The sequence below is a fragment of the Brachionichthys hirsutus genome, chromosome 19 (assembly GCF_040956055.1).
Source record: "Brachionichthys hirsutus isolate HB-005 chromosome 19, CSIRO-AGI_Bhir_v1, whole genome shotgun sequence".
Lineage (NCBI taxonomy): Eukaryota > Metazoa > Chordata > Actinopteri > Lophiiformes > Brachionichthyidae > Brachionichthys > Brachionichthys hirsutus.
The window spans coordinates 9,071,584-9,085,134 of record NC_090915.1 but is presented as its reverse complement, the minus strand read 5'-3'; the positions used below and the strand labels follow the sequence as shown (position 1 = coordinate 9,085,134).

General features: G+C 43.0%; 2 protein-coding genes across 2 annotated transcripts in view; both read right to left on the bottom strand.

Moving 5' to 3' along the window:
* Window positions 1-187: 187 nt before the first annotated feature.
* Window positions 188-5,111, bottom strand: LOC137908274 (adenosine receptor A2b-like). Its single transcript, XM_068752656.1, has 4 exons — window positions 4,912-5,111; window positions 4,695-4,826; window positions 2,980-3,083; window positions 188-1,465 (listed from the first exon to the last, which is right to left on the bottom strand). The coding sequence occupies exons 1-4, from the start codon at window positions 5,109-5,111 to the stop codon at window positions 489-491; spliced, it is 1,413 nt and encodes a 470-aa protein (XP_068608757.1). The 3' UTR covers window positions 188-488.
* A 7,060-nt stretch (window positions 5,112-12,171) lies between these two features.
* Window positions 12,172-13,551, bottom strand: part of bcr (BCR activator of RhoGEF and GTPase) — a 52,939-nt gene continuing 51,559 nt past the window's right edge. The window contains exons 20-23 of the mRNA XM_068752591.1: window positions 13,143-13,277; window positions 12,906-13,011; window positions 12,365-12,527; window positions 12,172-12,261 (exon numbers count right to left, since the gene is read on the bottom strand). Coding sequence (XP_068608692.1) covers window positions 12,172-12,261; window positions 12,365-12,527; window positions 12,906-13,011; window positions 13,143-13,277 — 494 coding nt within the window. The remainder of the gene's footprint in view (window positions 12,262-12,364; window positions 12,528-12,905; window positions 13,012-13,142; window positions 13,278-13,551) is intronic.

Here is a 13,551-nt window from a genome sequence, read left to right as displayed (position 1 = left end):
ACCCACATGGGCTAGAAACATACCCATGTATGTTTATTCCTGGAGAAGTGCCTCAGGGATTACTTTAAGTAAGTAAATGATGCTTAATGCAGGACGTTCCCGCAATAGCAGGGCATTTTAATGAGGAAAGAAAAAGCATAATGGCATAATAAAAGACACCATTAAATGAAATTTCATTTGACTTTGACTCATTGACTGGCGTCAAACAGCTGGCTACTCTGCAAACACCTCTTGCTGAGTACTGTGTACAGTATATGCACTTTACACGTGTTTGTTTTTCACTCCGACTATCGTTGCACGCCTGACTCCACACGAGCCCCACAAAAAGACATCTGGAGGGATATTAGAAAAAGTCAAACATGCTCTTTGCTTCGGGAGGGTTTTTAATTTTAGTTTTCATTTACTTTGGGTGAGACGATTGCTTGCTCTCGTCTTCAAGTAGGCGAATGAAAGGCGATATAAATACATTGTCATGCCTAAATAATTGGTCATGCGACTTCTGTCAGCTCTGTTGAGGGGACGCGGTCAGTCCGCTTGAGAGAGAGAGACTGAACATTTAAAAAACCATGGAAACGTCCATTATTTTTCGCCTCCAAAGCATCCGCTATTCCCCCCCGATATGAGCCCGACTCTATTCCATCCTGAGCGCTACAGTCCATGACGCACGGCCGCTGCTGCGTTGCTGAACAATCGCTGTTCTTTCTTCGGGGACTGTTGGGTCTGGGGTCGCCAGGCGCAGCGTCTGAATTTGATGTCCAGTGGCGAGAGGTTTCCTGAGTTGTAGCGGCGGGAGTTCGGTCAGGATTAGGGTTCAGGATGTAGCTGTTCACGGCGGTGACACACGCCGAACTGCCTTTACTGGAGGGGGACGTAGTCCACATGATGCTGGTGCCCCCCACACTTCTGCCATCACCACTACCAAAATCAGGCCCGCGTTCGTCCCGCCTCCTGAGGATGCGCTGATACAGGATCCTCCGAAATGTCTGTCTGAACTCCCGAATGCGATAAGCATAGATTAAGGGATTCACAACAGAGTTAGCGTGGGAGAGGATAATGGCAACGTTTACCACCCAGATGTCCAAGCGCCCACATCCCTCACACAGGTGGTGGAAACAGTTGATGACGTGCACTGGAAGCCAGCACACTGCAAAGAAACCCACAATGATGGACAGAGATTTGGCGGCGTGCACCTCCTTCTGCAGGGTCGACCGCGATGCGCTGGACGAGGGCGCCGCCGATTCAGGACCGGGCACCTGTGCGACTTTGAGTCCCATCAGGCGGAGCTGGTGCCGCGCCGCCATGAAAATATGGGCATAGATGACCAGCATGACCGACAGGGGCACCAGCACGCAGCCAAAGAAGTTGAAGTACACCATGTAGTCCATGGTGACGACGCCCTCAAACAGGCACTCCGTCAGGCCTTCGGGGCAGCTGTCGCCGCCGGCGACGGCAGTGGCATTCCAACCTGTGAAAACAGAACCAGCGGTGGCGAGTGGCGTCATTCACAGTCACGCAAATGCATTCGCCGCAAAAGAAGGAAGAAAAGTTACACATGGATCTCGATTACATTGTGGTGATGATCCAGAAGAGATCCTGGATTCTGGATTACTTTGAAAATGTCATTAGCATTGCAGTAAAGGGAGCTTCAAAATGTGTTTCTCATTATCTCGGTTGATTATTGATCGATGTTTATGGAATTTGATACACTCATGTAGGGGGGGGGGGCTCTATCTTACCGCTGAATTTCATACAAGGGGGTTACGCTTGTGTTTCCGCCCATCGTGCGTTTAATATTAGCGATGGAGATTTCTAACAAGCTGAGTCGATTCCACGTCGGAGCAGGTCAACGGATCCGTTACCTCCGCCGAGGAGGTTCTGTTTTTGACGGTTGGTTTGTCTGTTTGTTAGCAGGATGTTCTTGCATTATCTTTTGCTTTCATGCCGTGCCTTTATGTGTTGCATGATTTCCTGTGTTCTGCGTCTGACCTCTTTACCTCTCGTCGTCACACCTGCTCCTCATTCCCTTCGTCACCCTGCCTTCTTCGCCCTCCCGCTGTCTTCAGTCCTCTGCCAGGTCATTGACCCCCACAGTCATGATCCAGCCTTTTTCTCACGCCGTAGCAAATAGCCTTGCTTCTGGACCTTTGCATGTTTTTTCAACCTTGTCTTTAGCCTGCTGATTTGGATGCCAGTGTGGACTGCTTTCCGTTTACGAACACTCTGATTCGCTACCGTCAGTCTGTGTCTCTGCATTTTCGATCCACACAATCCTGTTCAGCGTACTTGACACAGGATTATGGAAAAACTGCTGGAAGGAACTTGATGAAATAAAATCTGAAGATGGATCTTGATCTAATTTAGATCCCAATACATTTTGAGAGCGATCCGGATACCTGTCTAGATTCAAAAACAATCTGGATTTTCCTATTTACTTATAATGGAGGCTTTTTCAAAAGAATCATTCTTTGTAAAATATGCATTAAATTCACTCAATTAACTCGTCCGATATGCACTGTCATGAAAAATGTCTCCTGGATTTGATCCAGAATGAAGCCAGGAAAAACGTAATAAAATTTAACATTAAAACTCCATTATGGATTCAAAAATCAGTCAAAAATAAATAAATAAATCACCTCTGATTCACTTTTACTTTTCATGGTTGATGCTTAAAGATACCAAGAACAATCTAGAACCTTCTGATGATGATCCAGATCACCATGTGGACGGTGTAAATCTAATTACGAGGGGAATGAGCTGCTTGGTGGAGGTCAGCGCTCTCTGAGTGCCTTTCTACTTAAAACTGTCACCAAATAACATGCTTAATAAAATAACATGTGCGAGTAAAATAACGCTTGATGTGTACGATTACTTTTAAAGTGAACAATTGAATGCAAGAAGGGTTTATCATAAACAGTGACGTTTTTCTCGCGGTATCGGTGTGAACAACTCTGAACATTGACAGCTCATTGAAGCTCCCACCTCTGTTCCAGCCCAGCATCGGAATCAGGCCGATTCCAACAGAGAGGACCCAGCACAGTGCGATGATGGCCTTTGCCCTCTGCCCGGTCACCAGGCTGTTGTACCTGGAAGGTTGAGCAGAGCACACGTTGCTTTATCTCATCTCAGTGCGAGTCAAATGAGATCACAGTGGTTGTGCATTCAGGCTTAATTCACAATCCATTCAGTCAACAAAGTGAGCGTACGATTGTCCGTCTGTTCTGATGGCGTCTAACTCTATTCAGACATTAGAAAGAGCACAAAATATGGCAGGAGCAATAAATACAGACAATAAATAAGTGTGAATAATTCCAGTAATTTTTGGTTACATCACCTCATCTACGCCCAATGTTCCACGTGGCCGTCTTCCATCATGGCCATGGCGGGCAGCCCGCAGGCTATTATAAGCTTCCTAAAACTCTGATGTTTTATTAGCCCCCTGCTCTTTGGTGCCAGGACTGTCGCACCCCGTGACACACACACACACACACAGCGACGCTGTTACGCAAGCGCTCGTTCAAATGCTGTCACTTGATGAGGTTTAGGTGTACTAATACCCACCTGTGACAGAGGTGAAGAATGCAGCAGTCGTTTTATTTGTGAACAACGCGGACGAACGGAAAGAATGAAAGAGATGACGATCAGAGAGAAATTCCAAAGTGTAACATCTGAATAGTTCTGACGCACGGAGTTGAAACCAGACTGAGGCCGTAAGCATGTTTCATGCCACTGATCACACAGACTGCCACCCACTTCAAACACACTTCCCTGACATGAGAACTATTTATGAAAAGAGAATGAATATGTTCATGAGAGAACATTTCGCACAAACCGACAGCAAAAAGTTGAACTTGGTTCAGTTCAGTTAAGTTTTATTTGTTTCAGTCACACAAAAAAATATATTTCATCTACATAAGAAATCATATAAGACCAAAACAGGCAGAAGCAAAAGCTTACGTATCTAAATATGTAAAACATTCACATCATTTTCTGGCTTTTGGCACAATAAACTTACAGACATCTCTTAAATTAGATTTAATTTGCTGAAGCACCTTCTGGGCGAATATATTGTTTGGTTTTTAAAATTATTGGAATTGTTTTATAATAAACTATGTCATTAAATTTCATGAATTTTGATTTTAGAATTTCAGATGCATATGATTATAATATCCAGTATTATTTATCAGGAGTATAAAACGTTTCTGTAATAAAATAATATAATTAAGTATAGTCATAAAAGCACCACCCCATAGCTGTTCACACAGTAAGTCATATATGAAAGTATTAAAGAACAATAAATTATAGTCAAAACTCACTCAAAAATCTTTTGTTTTGTACAGAACACCGTGATTTGGATATTTTTGTCTTAATTAAGTGCCGAGTCGTCCCGCGGCATAGCGAGGGACGACTCTACTTGATGTTTACACTTTCATTTGGAGCCAATCACAACCCCTAGAAATGTAACTCAAAAAACTCTTTCAATTTCAATGCCATCTTTTGTCATTTTAACTTCTTCTCTTCTCTTTTTTTACTTCCAAATATTATGAATTTTGTTTTTGATATATTCAGTGGCAGCTTGTTTATATCAAACCCGTTTTGAAGCCAATTTAATTCCCTTTCTATCGTTCCTATTGAAGTGAGGTTGTGCGTCTATTTCAGGCTTTTGGTATATTCTGTTCAACCGTTTCCTCCCTCACCTGAGCGGGTTCTTGATGGCGATGTAGCGGTCGACGGCAATCGCCAGCAAGCTGAAGATGGAGCTCTGGGTGAGAATGAGGACGAAGCAGGCGATGAAGAGGCAGCCGAAGAAGTTTGCGCAGAATCCGATGCTGATTTGTGAGAAAGCGTTGCAGATATTAGATTCTTACAAATCGAATTACACGGAACTTGATGGTGTGAAAAATGGAATGATACCTAATAGTAATGGCGAAGGGAATTGCCAGAAGCCCAACAGCAATATCAGCAACTGCTAGCGACACCAAAAAGAAGTTGGTGATGCTCTGCAGGTTGGAGTTGAGGAAGACCGCCCAGCATACCAGGATGTTCCCAGCCACAGCCAGGCAAGCGATCAGCAGCTCCAGACAGATGTAGACCAGCTTGTAATTCTCCAGCATGGCTATTTCTCCTCCTTTTTTGCTTTCTCTGTGCTTTCATCCCACAGTTTCAGCCGCTTTGGGTGATTTGAGACATGAGATCTTCTTGCCAAACCTCATAGCACGACTTACAATAAAAGCGATTTGAATCTCAAGGGGATGGCAAAGGCAGGAAGTTTCCACCACGGGCATCGCGCTTGTGACGCCTGGCTTCACTCGTGCCGTCACAGGTGTCAGGGCTTCCTTTTTCTGTCTTGGGCCATCTTTTTATCTTTGTCAGAATACGAATACGAAGGAGGAATACGAATACGAAGGAGGAAGCATCAAGAACTTTTGCTTGATGTTTGCCAAATCCAAAGTAGTTGTCTGGGGGAGAGAGGGAGAGACGTAGCGTGAGAGCACAATCGTGGTTGTATGTGGCCTGAACAAACAGATTGCAGGCTCCCACACAGAAACACATGAGTCAGAAAAGCCATCTATCTCAGGAAGACAGGAGGAAGCTGATTTTCTATACAGGGCCAAAGAAGATAGTCCAACAATGGACCTTTTATTTGGCAACAAGTTTCCCAAAATGTTTCCCTCTAAAAATCATCTAAAAACAGGTAAAAGACTTGCACCCTGTTTTCTCTTTCTTTCTTTCTTAGATTGGCTAACGCATTTTGGCGGCGCGCCTCCATCAGCAGGTTTCTCCATTGTGTGAGATAATGCTAACCGAGCCGAGAGCACTGCTTCCTGTGTCCTCCTCATCACTCCGGCTACAGCAAAGGAGTAAAGCTGCATGTTACGTAGATGGATTTTGATGCACCGATGTCTTACCTGTACTGACATTCCTGGAAACATTAACCCTGACTGGTACGACCCCAAAACGATCAACGATGAGAGGGTTAATGCCGTTCAGCGAGCGGATGTAGTTTGAGTATCCTATAACAGCAGTGATTACAATCTAAACGATTGAACTGTAAAAGATCAAACCACTTCCCTGATATTTGGGATGGAAACTTTTCTTTGTCATAATTCCACTGAATAGAAAATATTTTTTCTCTTGATTTGCTGTTTATGTTGCAATTTCCTGGCAATCCCAGCTGGTATATGATTAAAAACATATATTACTATTATTTTACTATTTCTCATTACAACTGGCCCCATATAAGTAGAAAGCTTGGATAACACAACACAACAGCAATGCTGTTTCATTCGTCTTTCATTATCAAGCAATTCAGCAATGTAAGAATTATGAAAACATATCTTTCCCCAAACCCATCTTTGTATATCCTTCTTCTTCTTCTTCAGCTTGTCCAGTGAGGGGTCGCCACAGCAACCCAACCTTCTCCACTTCACCCTGTCCGTTGCGTCGTCCTCCCTCACTACCTCCATGTATCTTCTCCGTGTTTGTATGTTTTTATGCCATTAAAAATGACTCCTCCTGATTATCACTGTGACTTTATGTACTCAGAGGGCGTGAAGGAAGCGATAAGAACATGCACATCCTGCTGGAAGGGACCCGTCTCTGCCCTGTCAATCCACAAAACACCCTCCAGCTTGATATAAAGCCTAAAGAAAACAAAGTGAGAAAAAGCTGTGTGCCCGCTGCTGCACAAAGCAGTGTGTGTGTGTGTGTGTGTGTGTGCAACCAATAAAGGAAGTGCTGGCATCGTTGTGAACAATTATACTACTAACAGGAAGTGAAAGACAACAGAGACATTACATGATCTGAGCTATTACCACAGCACTGCAGGTATTGATGTAATAGCGGCCCTGTGACGGAAAAACACTTCAGGAACTCTTCCTCGCCGTTTATCAGCCATGGAATTTGAGAAGATGCATATTCTTAATTATGGAAAGATTTTCCTACACAGTATTATATTGCAATAAAGTGCATTAAGTTCATTTAGTCAAGTCATTGTAATAAAACTCTGCACATCTGATAAAGTGAGAGAAACAATGCCTAACAAACAAGCGGCGAGTGGCGGAGCTTGGATTCGTACATGAAATACCAAAGCTGAGGGACAAACGTCTTTAAAACGGTGAGTTTAGATTTTAGGTCCAAACATCAAACGGAGAAGCATCTTCCTACCCAAATGAGTAGAATAATGGGACGTCCTTCCACCCGGTCACCTGCAGGCGATCCCTCCGCACGGCACCCTGAGAATGAACGGTGCGTAATGAACGGTGCGTAAAACGAGGCGTGCCGTGAATCCTCTGATGTGGCTCCGCGGAACAAGTTCTGTTTGTCAGGAGTTCAACTGCGCACGGACACTCAGGTTCTCTCTCTCTCTCTCTCTCTCTCTCTCTGTGTGTGTGTGTGTGTGTGTGTGTGCGTGTGTGTGTGTGTGCGTGTGTGAGTAAGAGAGCGTTTTCAGGGGGTCTTCTGTAAACTGTAACGCGCGGAGTGGAAATAATCGATAGCAATGGAAAATACCATGACACTGCAAACCAAATAAATACCCTTCGATTCAGCCACAAAACTCCTGTCAGACTAAACCGGCCGCTCGTATTGTTTCCACTGTGGGTGCGTGTAGTACCTCCACTCTCTAGAAAACGAGATGGTTTCATCGCAAGGGGTTTTATCCTTTCAAATAAATAAATAAAATAAAATAAATTTAGAACAACGGGATTCCATTTGTTGCATTTTGAAAAGCTCTCATTTGGAAATAATTCATATTTAATTCAGCATAATTAACCAAAAAGACAAGAGAAGAGAAAACGAGGACTGAAAGCAACATTAACCCCGAAAAGGAGTGTCGCGGGTTCCAAATCCAAAGAGAACCCCCAAGTACCGAGCTCAGTGCCCCCCCCCCCCCCCCCCTCCCTCATCGATACTGATGAACGGGTTCAGGGCGTAAGACGTTTACAGCAGTGCCCCCTGGAGGTTGAAGGAAGCTACTTCAGCTTCAAAGATGCAGCAAGGATCACATGAGAGCAGTTGACTATTCTACAACATACTGCACTTTGATCTTGACAAATTTAGCAACACAGCATCACACGCCACATGCCAGGCCTTCTGACAGGCACGGCATGTCAGAGACTCCGGTTTGCTGCAGCGTGGAAACAAACACACAACCTGGAACAGTCACACGACAACAACAGCAACACCAAGCTACTTAAGCGTGACCCCGTCCCCAAGACAGAACTACCCACCCCATGAAATAAGATACAGTTTTTTCATTAAAAAAAAAGGCAGCATTCTGTGTTTTATAGCTTTTGTTATGTTAGATTTTCTTTGAGGGGTCCAACACAGTTTAGTATGAGATACGATTCAATAGAACAAACAAGGACTGGGTCCAGTACTGTATTTCACATCACAGAACGTTCTCTCATAAAACATATATCTGTCTGTAACGCTTTGTTTATTTAAATTTGAGTCCATTCAGGCATCCTTGAGGTTCCCTTAGCAACAAAACGGGACAGACAAAGCGTGGCTCAGAGTCATCACATGAAAAGCTACAAGTCCACAGACCTAATCTCAAACATAAAATCAAACATACTCTCTGTAGATAGGAGATTTTATTTCATATTTTTGTGTACAAACATAGGCTGCAAATGCCTTCTAAACATGTTTGCCCTTGCGGTACAGCGTTCTTTTTTTTACAGTTCTACAAGCAGAACATTAAATATTGAACAGGAACCACAGTAAAAAACAAAATTGAGGAAGGTAAAAAGTGTTTGTAAATCGGTCTGCAAGTCTCATTCTCAGCTTTACGGCACATAAGAAAACAAACTACACGTCGTCATTGAGGTGGCAGCAGAAGGTCATTTGAAAGTTTCACTCTAATATGGAAATATAGTGAAAACTACCAAAGTCATGTACAATTGAAATGAGATTTGTAAGTGTCATATTGAGCAATGTGTTCCTTATATTCAGGCTTTAAATGAAAGCTTGATGCTGCGTTATACTTTTTCATGTACAGTACAAAGGGGCTGAGGTTATGGAGGGTACATGCAGTTACACTGACAATCAACAGACCAAAACAAAGCAGATTTTAGAGCAATACAAGACTCTCGTCTTCTCTACCACATACCGACAGCTCGGCTTTTCAAAGACTAGAGGCGTGCCAGCTCGACTCTTAATGGTCACGCTGGTGGACGCCACAATAAATAAAAGAGAAACCAAATAATGTACTCTCTAGTATAATACATATTATACAACTCCAGGAAAAAGAAAGAGAAGTTTGAGTTATATAGACTAAAAAAATAAAAATCATAAGAACCTGCATCCACTTTTCAGTCACCTTCAGAGAGCTAAACAATCACAGTGGCCAGTCTGATGTTTGACACGCGCAACTACAGAGATGGGCTGAGCAAGAGGCTTAAAGATGTCCCCTGATTGGTTGGGGTTCTGGGACAAAACGGTGACAAGCAAAAGGCGATAAAGACATGTTTAAAGACATATCTATCAAACATTAATTAAGCTTCAGTTGATATTACATTATAAATAAATAGCCGCAGCAGAACCTCTAACCAAAACAGGGGAAACGCATAAATAAACAAGAATAAAAGGCATCAAAGAAGTTGAAACTTGCCCGGGCACACGGGCAAGAATGTCCGTGCTTTAATTACAGCATCACAGTCAGATGAGGATGGTGACTACAAAGGGTATGTATGGTATGACCTAAGACCATGCTTAAGATTAAGGTCCCATCTTAGCTTTTATGAGATGACAGATTAGTGGCCGTCCTCAGAAAAGGCAACAGGAGACTGGAAAACGCGTCCACTGACATTTAGATTACAACAGGCGCTAAACAAAAAGGTGCTGAGGCACGATAGGGTAGTGTAGGCAACTGGGACTTGTTGTAACCTTGACGGACAAATGAATGATGAAATTATTCCATTTCATAAATCATGATGTGTGCACACTGCAATCGGCCAATATTAATGGTAATACAGTAAAAAAAAAAGTAAAGGATAGAGCATTTATTGTTATTTATGGGGTTGATACAGTATGATGTGCAACGTGAAATATTCATTGTAAAAAAAAAAAGAAGTACAAATTGCAAATAGCAACACTTAATTGTCTAGCCACCCTATGTTATCTTAAACATGGACGCAACCACACACAAGCCCTTATCAGATCCACCAGACTGGTCAATTTGCTTTAGTTTCATGCGTGAGCTCGACCTTCATAGGAGAGGACAAGGAGCCTCTGCCTTGATTTAGTCTCAAGCAATAATCAGGTGCCCAAATGGACATGGAAATCTTCAAATTAGCCATGGAGAGATCCTTTTCTTGTGCGCTTCCGAAGCAAGTGATAGGTCAAAACGTACAATCCTGATCCCTGTGCAAAGGTTCTACTCCTCTGGTGGTATTTTTTGAGGATAATTGTTTTATATCTCATGAATGGCAGGGAACCCGATTATTGACTTTAAATTGGCCAGAAAAGGACTGCTGTAATAATGTAAACCAGATACTCTTGAGTTACTGACATCCCAAAGTCTATGGTGATATATATGAGCAAGACAGCAATAATAAAATAATAATAATAATAAAAATTAAACATGCCTGCATGTCAAATTAGAGAATCAAAAAGAAAAGCTTTAGCATGAACAAAATATCCCGCGCTTTCCATCTTACTGGTGATTGAATTCGGACTTAATGGGTTGAAGAGATGTTAAAGGGACAAACAATTATTCAGACATTTTTACCACGTGTGAGATAAACAAAGAAAGACATCAGGAGGAGATGAAACACCTTTAAAACCAGCAGATATGTTCTGCTCAGGTCACTTCAATTGTTAATACAGTAGTTTTAATATTGCATGAGTGCACGCTCTGCAAGCACAAACTAAATGGTACAAAAAGAGACATACGCATGTCTTTGTGTGTGTGTGTGTGTGTGCGTGCGCTGTATCATGACATTGCATAATGTCTACACTAGACAGGAGATGGTCTCTGGATATGGGATGTTCTGCCGAGGAACACCCAGTGCCTTTTCCACAGCAGCATACAGTAAGTAACTTGTGTGATCCTTCATAATAGCATCTAAATGAACAATAAATGATGGGCCGAACAGAACAGCAGAGTAGTTTCTATAAGAACAAGGCTAAATCCTGCTTATTTACTGCAAGACTCAAGTCAAGGCTGAGACCTTCTACTTTCCTTTAAACAAACGAGTAAAAAGATCACATTAAAAACAAACGCTCCCTCCCGGACCTCCAAATAAATTACAAGAAAAGGAACGATTACACCGTCAAACTGACAGAGATTCCATAGCGTAGCTGCAAATACGGCCGCTTTCTGTCCCCTAGAAACAAACTACATTATTTGGCAAAATGTCCAATGTTACAATGCGAAGGACACATCCAGAGGAAAGATACGAACACAGACAGTTCCTGTGTTAGTAAAAATATTGCTTCCTGGATATTTCAGCTGAAAGACACAAACAAGAAAATGTTAAGTTTGGGAAAAACCACAGGCAGTCAGATTGCAGCGTTTTACTAATCATTGGGCTCCTTTTTCTTACAGTCCCTCATTAAGCTGTAGAGTTAGTCTCAAAGTGCCTGTTTGGTGTTGGCTTTCTGAAAAAAAAGACTAAAATCTGTGGATGTTCCTATTTGGGCCACCGCGTTCAGAGTGTCTCCTCAGGAAGGGGACTCTGAGATGGTGTAAGACATGTTTGGACATTTCCTCAACATGACATGAAGCAATTTCATTTCAAATGGACAAACACATTTTGCAAACTTCAGCTGATGATTGTCCAAAATAAACTCAGACGGAAAACGATGCCTAAACATAAACGTACATGGACATTTTGACTTTTGAAAAACGAATGTCATTTTCCGATGGATTGATTACGACGACCTTCTAGAAGCTGTTCAGGTACGACAATGACAACAAAGAACCAGGTGGGAAAACGTGGATGGCATCACCGGAGGTACGAGAAACCACACAACACATCAGGAAATGGGAGATGTGAATGGCAAGGTCCCTCGGTCCCTTTGAGCTTCAGAGGTCAAGGGGGGGGGATCTGTCTCAGGAGTCCAGTCAGTCAATTCCAAAACACTCGACTACAAGCTCACTTTGAGCCACTGTCCTTCTGTTCACGCCTTCATGGCCGAAGTCTCATGTAGGCAGAGTCAATGCTAGCTCTATACTTCAGTGGAAAAGAGGATGCTCTGTCGTTTGCTGTCCGGGGTGGGTATCGTCTCCAGCTGCAGGAAATACAGCAACACCTGGACCTGCAGAGACATAAATAGAAGCGAGCTTTTAGACATCCACGCGTGCAAATTAGCTTTTCTTTTTCCCAGGACTAAATTTCACAGCATTCTAAGATAAAGTGACCTGCGCCATAACTTCCAGCGACCAGCTGTCTCCCATGCTGATGGGTTGGGTGGGGTTGGCGGGGATCTTGCTGTCCTTCTCAGAAGGCCTCAGCAGCGTTGGTCCAAACACTGTTGCCAGGTTGTGGAGAGACATCTTGTTGACGCTTTCCTTCTCCGCCACCCTGATCACAGGACGATAGACAAGTCCGTCAAAGGCACAATAGAGGACGAGGCCAAAAGCAGGCGATGCTAATGTGTAATCTGTGCGTTGGGCGTGAACCTCGAGCATTTATTAATGATCGTAAACTCATTCTTTAAGCAGAGAAACAGTCATTTGTATCATCAACAACGATAATACATTTTATTTAAAGCACCTTTCAAGGAACTCAAGGGCACTTTACAGAGGCATAAAAACAATAATAATTAAAAACTATAACAATAAAAAACACGAAAACATTTACCGGTGAGCAGCGGCAGCCAATTGTGCCAGCGTCCGCTCAAACCTCTCAGATTTCCACTGAAACTAATTTCAAATTGAATACAAATGTATTGATCCTAACCTCTTCAGGTGATCCAGAAGGAAAAGGAATGTGACCAGGTTGGGTTCCGGCAGAGACAGCAGCAAGTTCAGCATACAGCTCTCTTTGGCGACACTGTCAGACAGGGCTGCATGGAAGCAAAGGGATTTAGATTGTAACACATACTGCATAGAAAGGACGATTTCTTCAGTTGTAAAAGTTGCAATCACTCCGATTGATCAATTAAGCAACAATAAGCTGCATTCGGCGGAGACTCACTGATGCCGCCTGCAAAATTAGGATAGAGTTCGTCTGTGAAGAGCGGCTCTGGCAGCTCTCGGAAGTACAGCTTCAAGGTCCCAGCAATGGCATTGACGTCCATTTCACTCATCATCACCGATACGTCTTTATGATCTGCAAGATAGTGAAAAGCGCGGCATGAAGTGGAAACCAGCTGGGCACAGGCCGCCGTCACCATGGTTTTTATTTTCCAGTAGTCACCGCAAAATACAAAACGGCATCATCTCACATTTAAAATCCAGCGCACACAAAATGCAAATGCGAGTTCTCGGGAGTTAGTTCGTAAATCTGGTTAATCGTTTCACGTCACAGAAAATGTCACACGCACTACTTGCTACGATAATGATCACCTGATCGATAGAGAAAAAGGTAAGAAAAAGATTTTCCT

Coding starts and splice junctions, on each gene's coding strand:
- LOC137908274 (XM_068752656.1), bottom strand. CDS start 5,111: ATGCTGGAGAATTACAAGCTGGTCTACATCTGTCTGGAGCTGCTGATC. Junction 4,827..4,911: donor CCCTTCGCCATTACTATTAG/GTATCATTCCAT, acceptor CTCACAAATCAG/CATCGGATTCTGCGCAAACT. Junction 1,466..2,979: donor GATGCTGGGCTGGAACAGAG/GTGGGAGCTTCA, acceptor CTGTTTTCACAG/GTTGGAATGCCACTGCCGTC.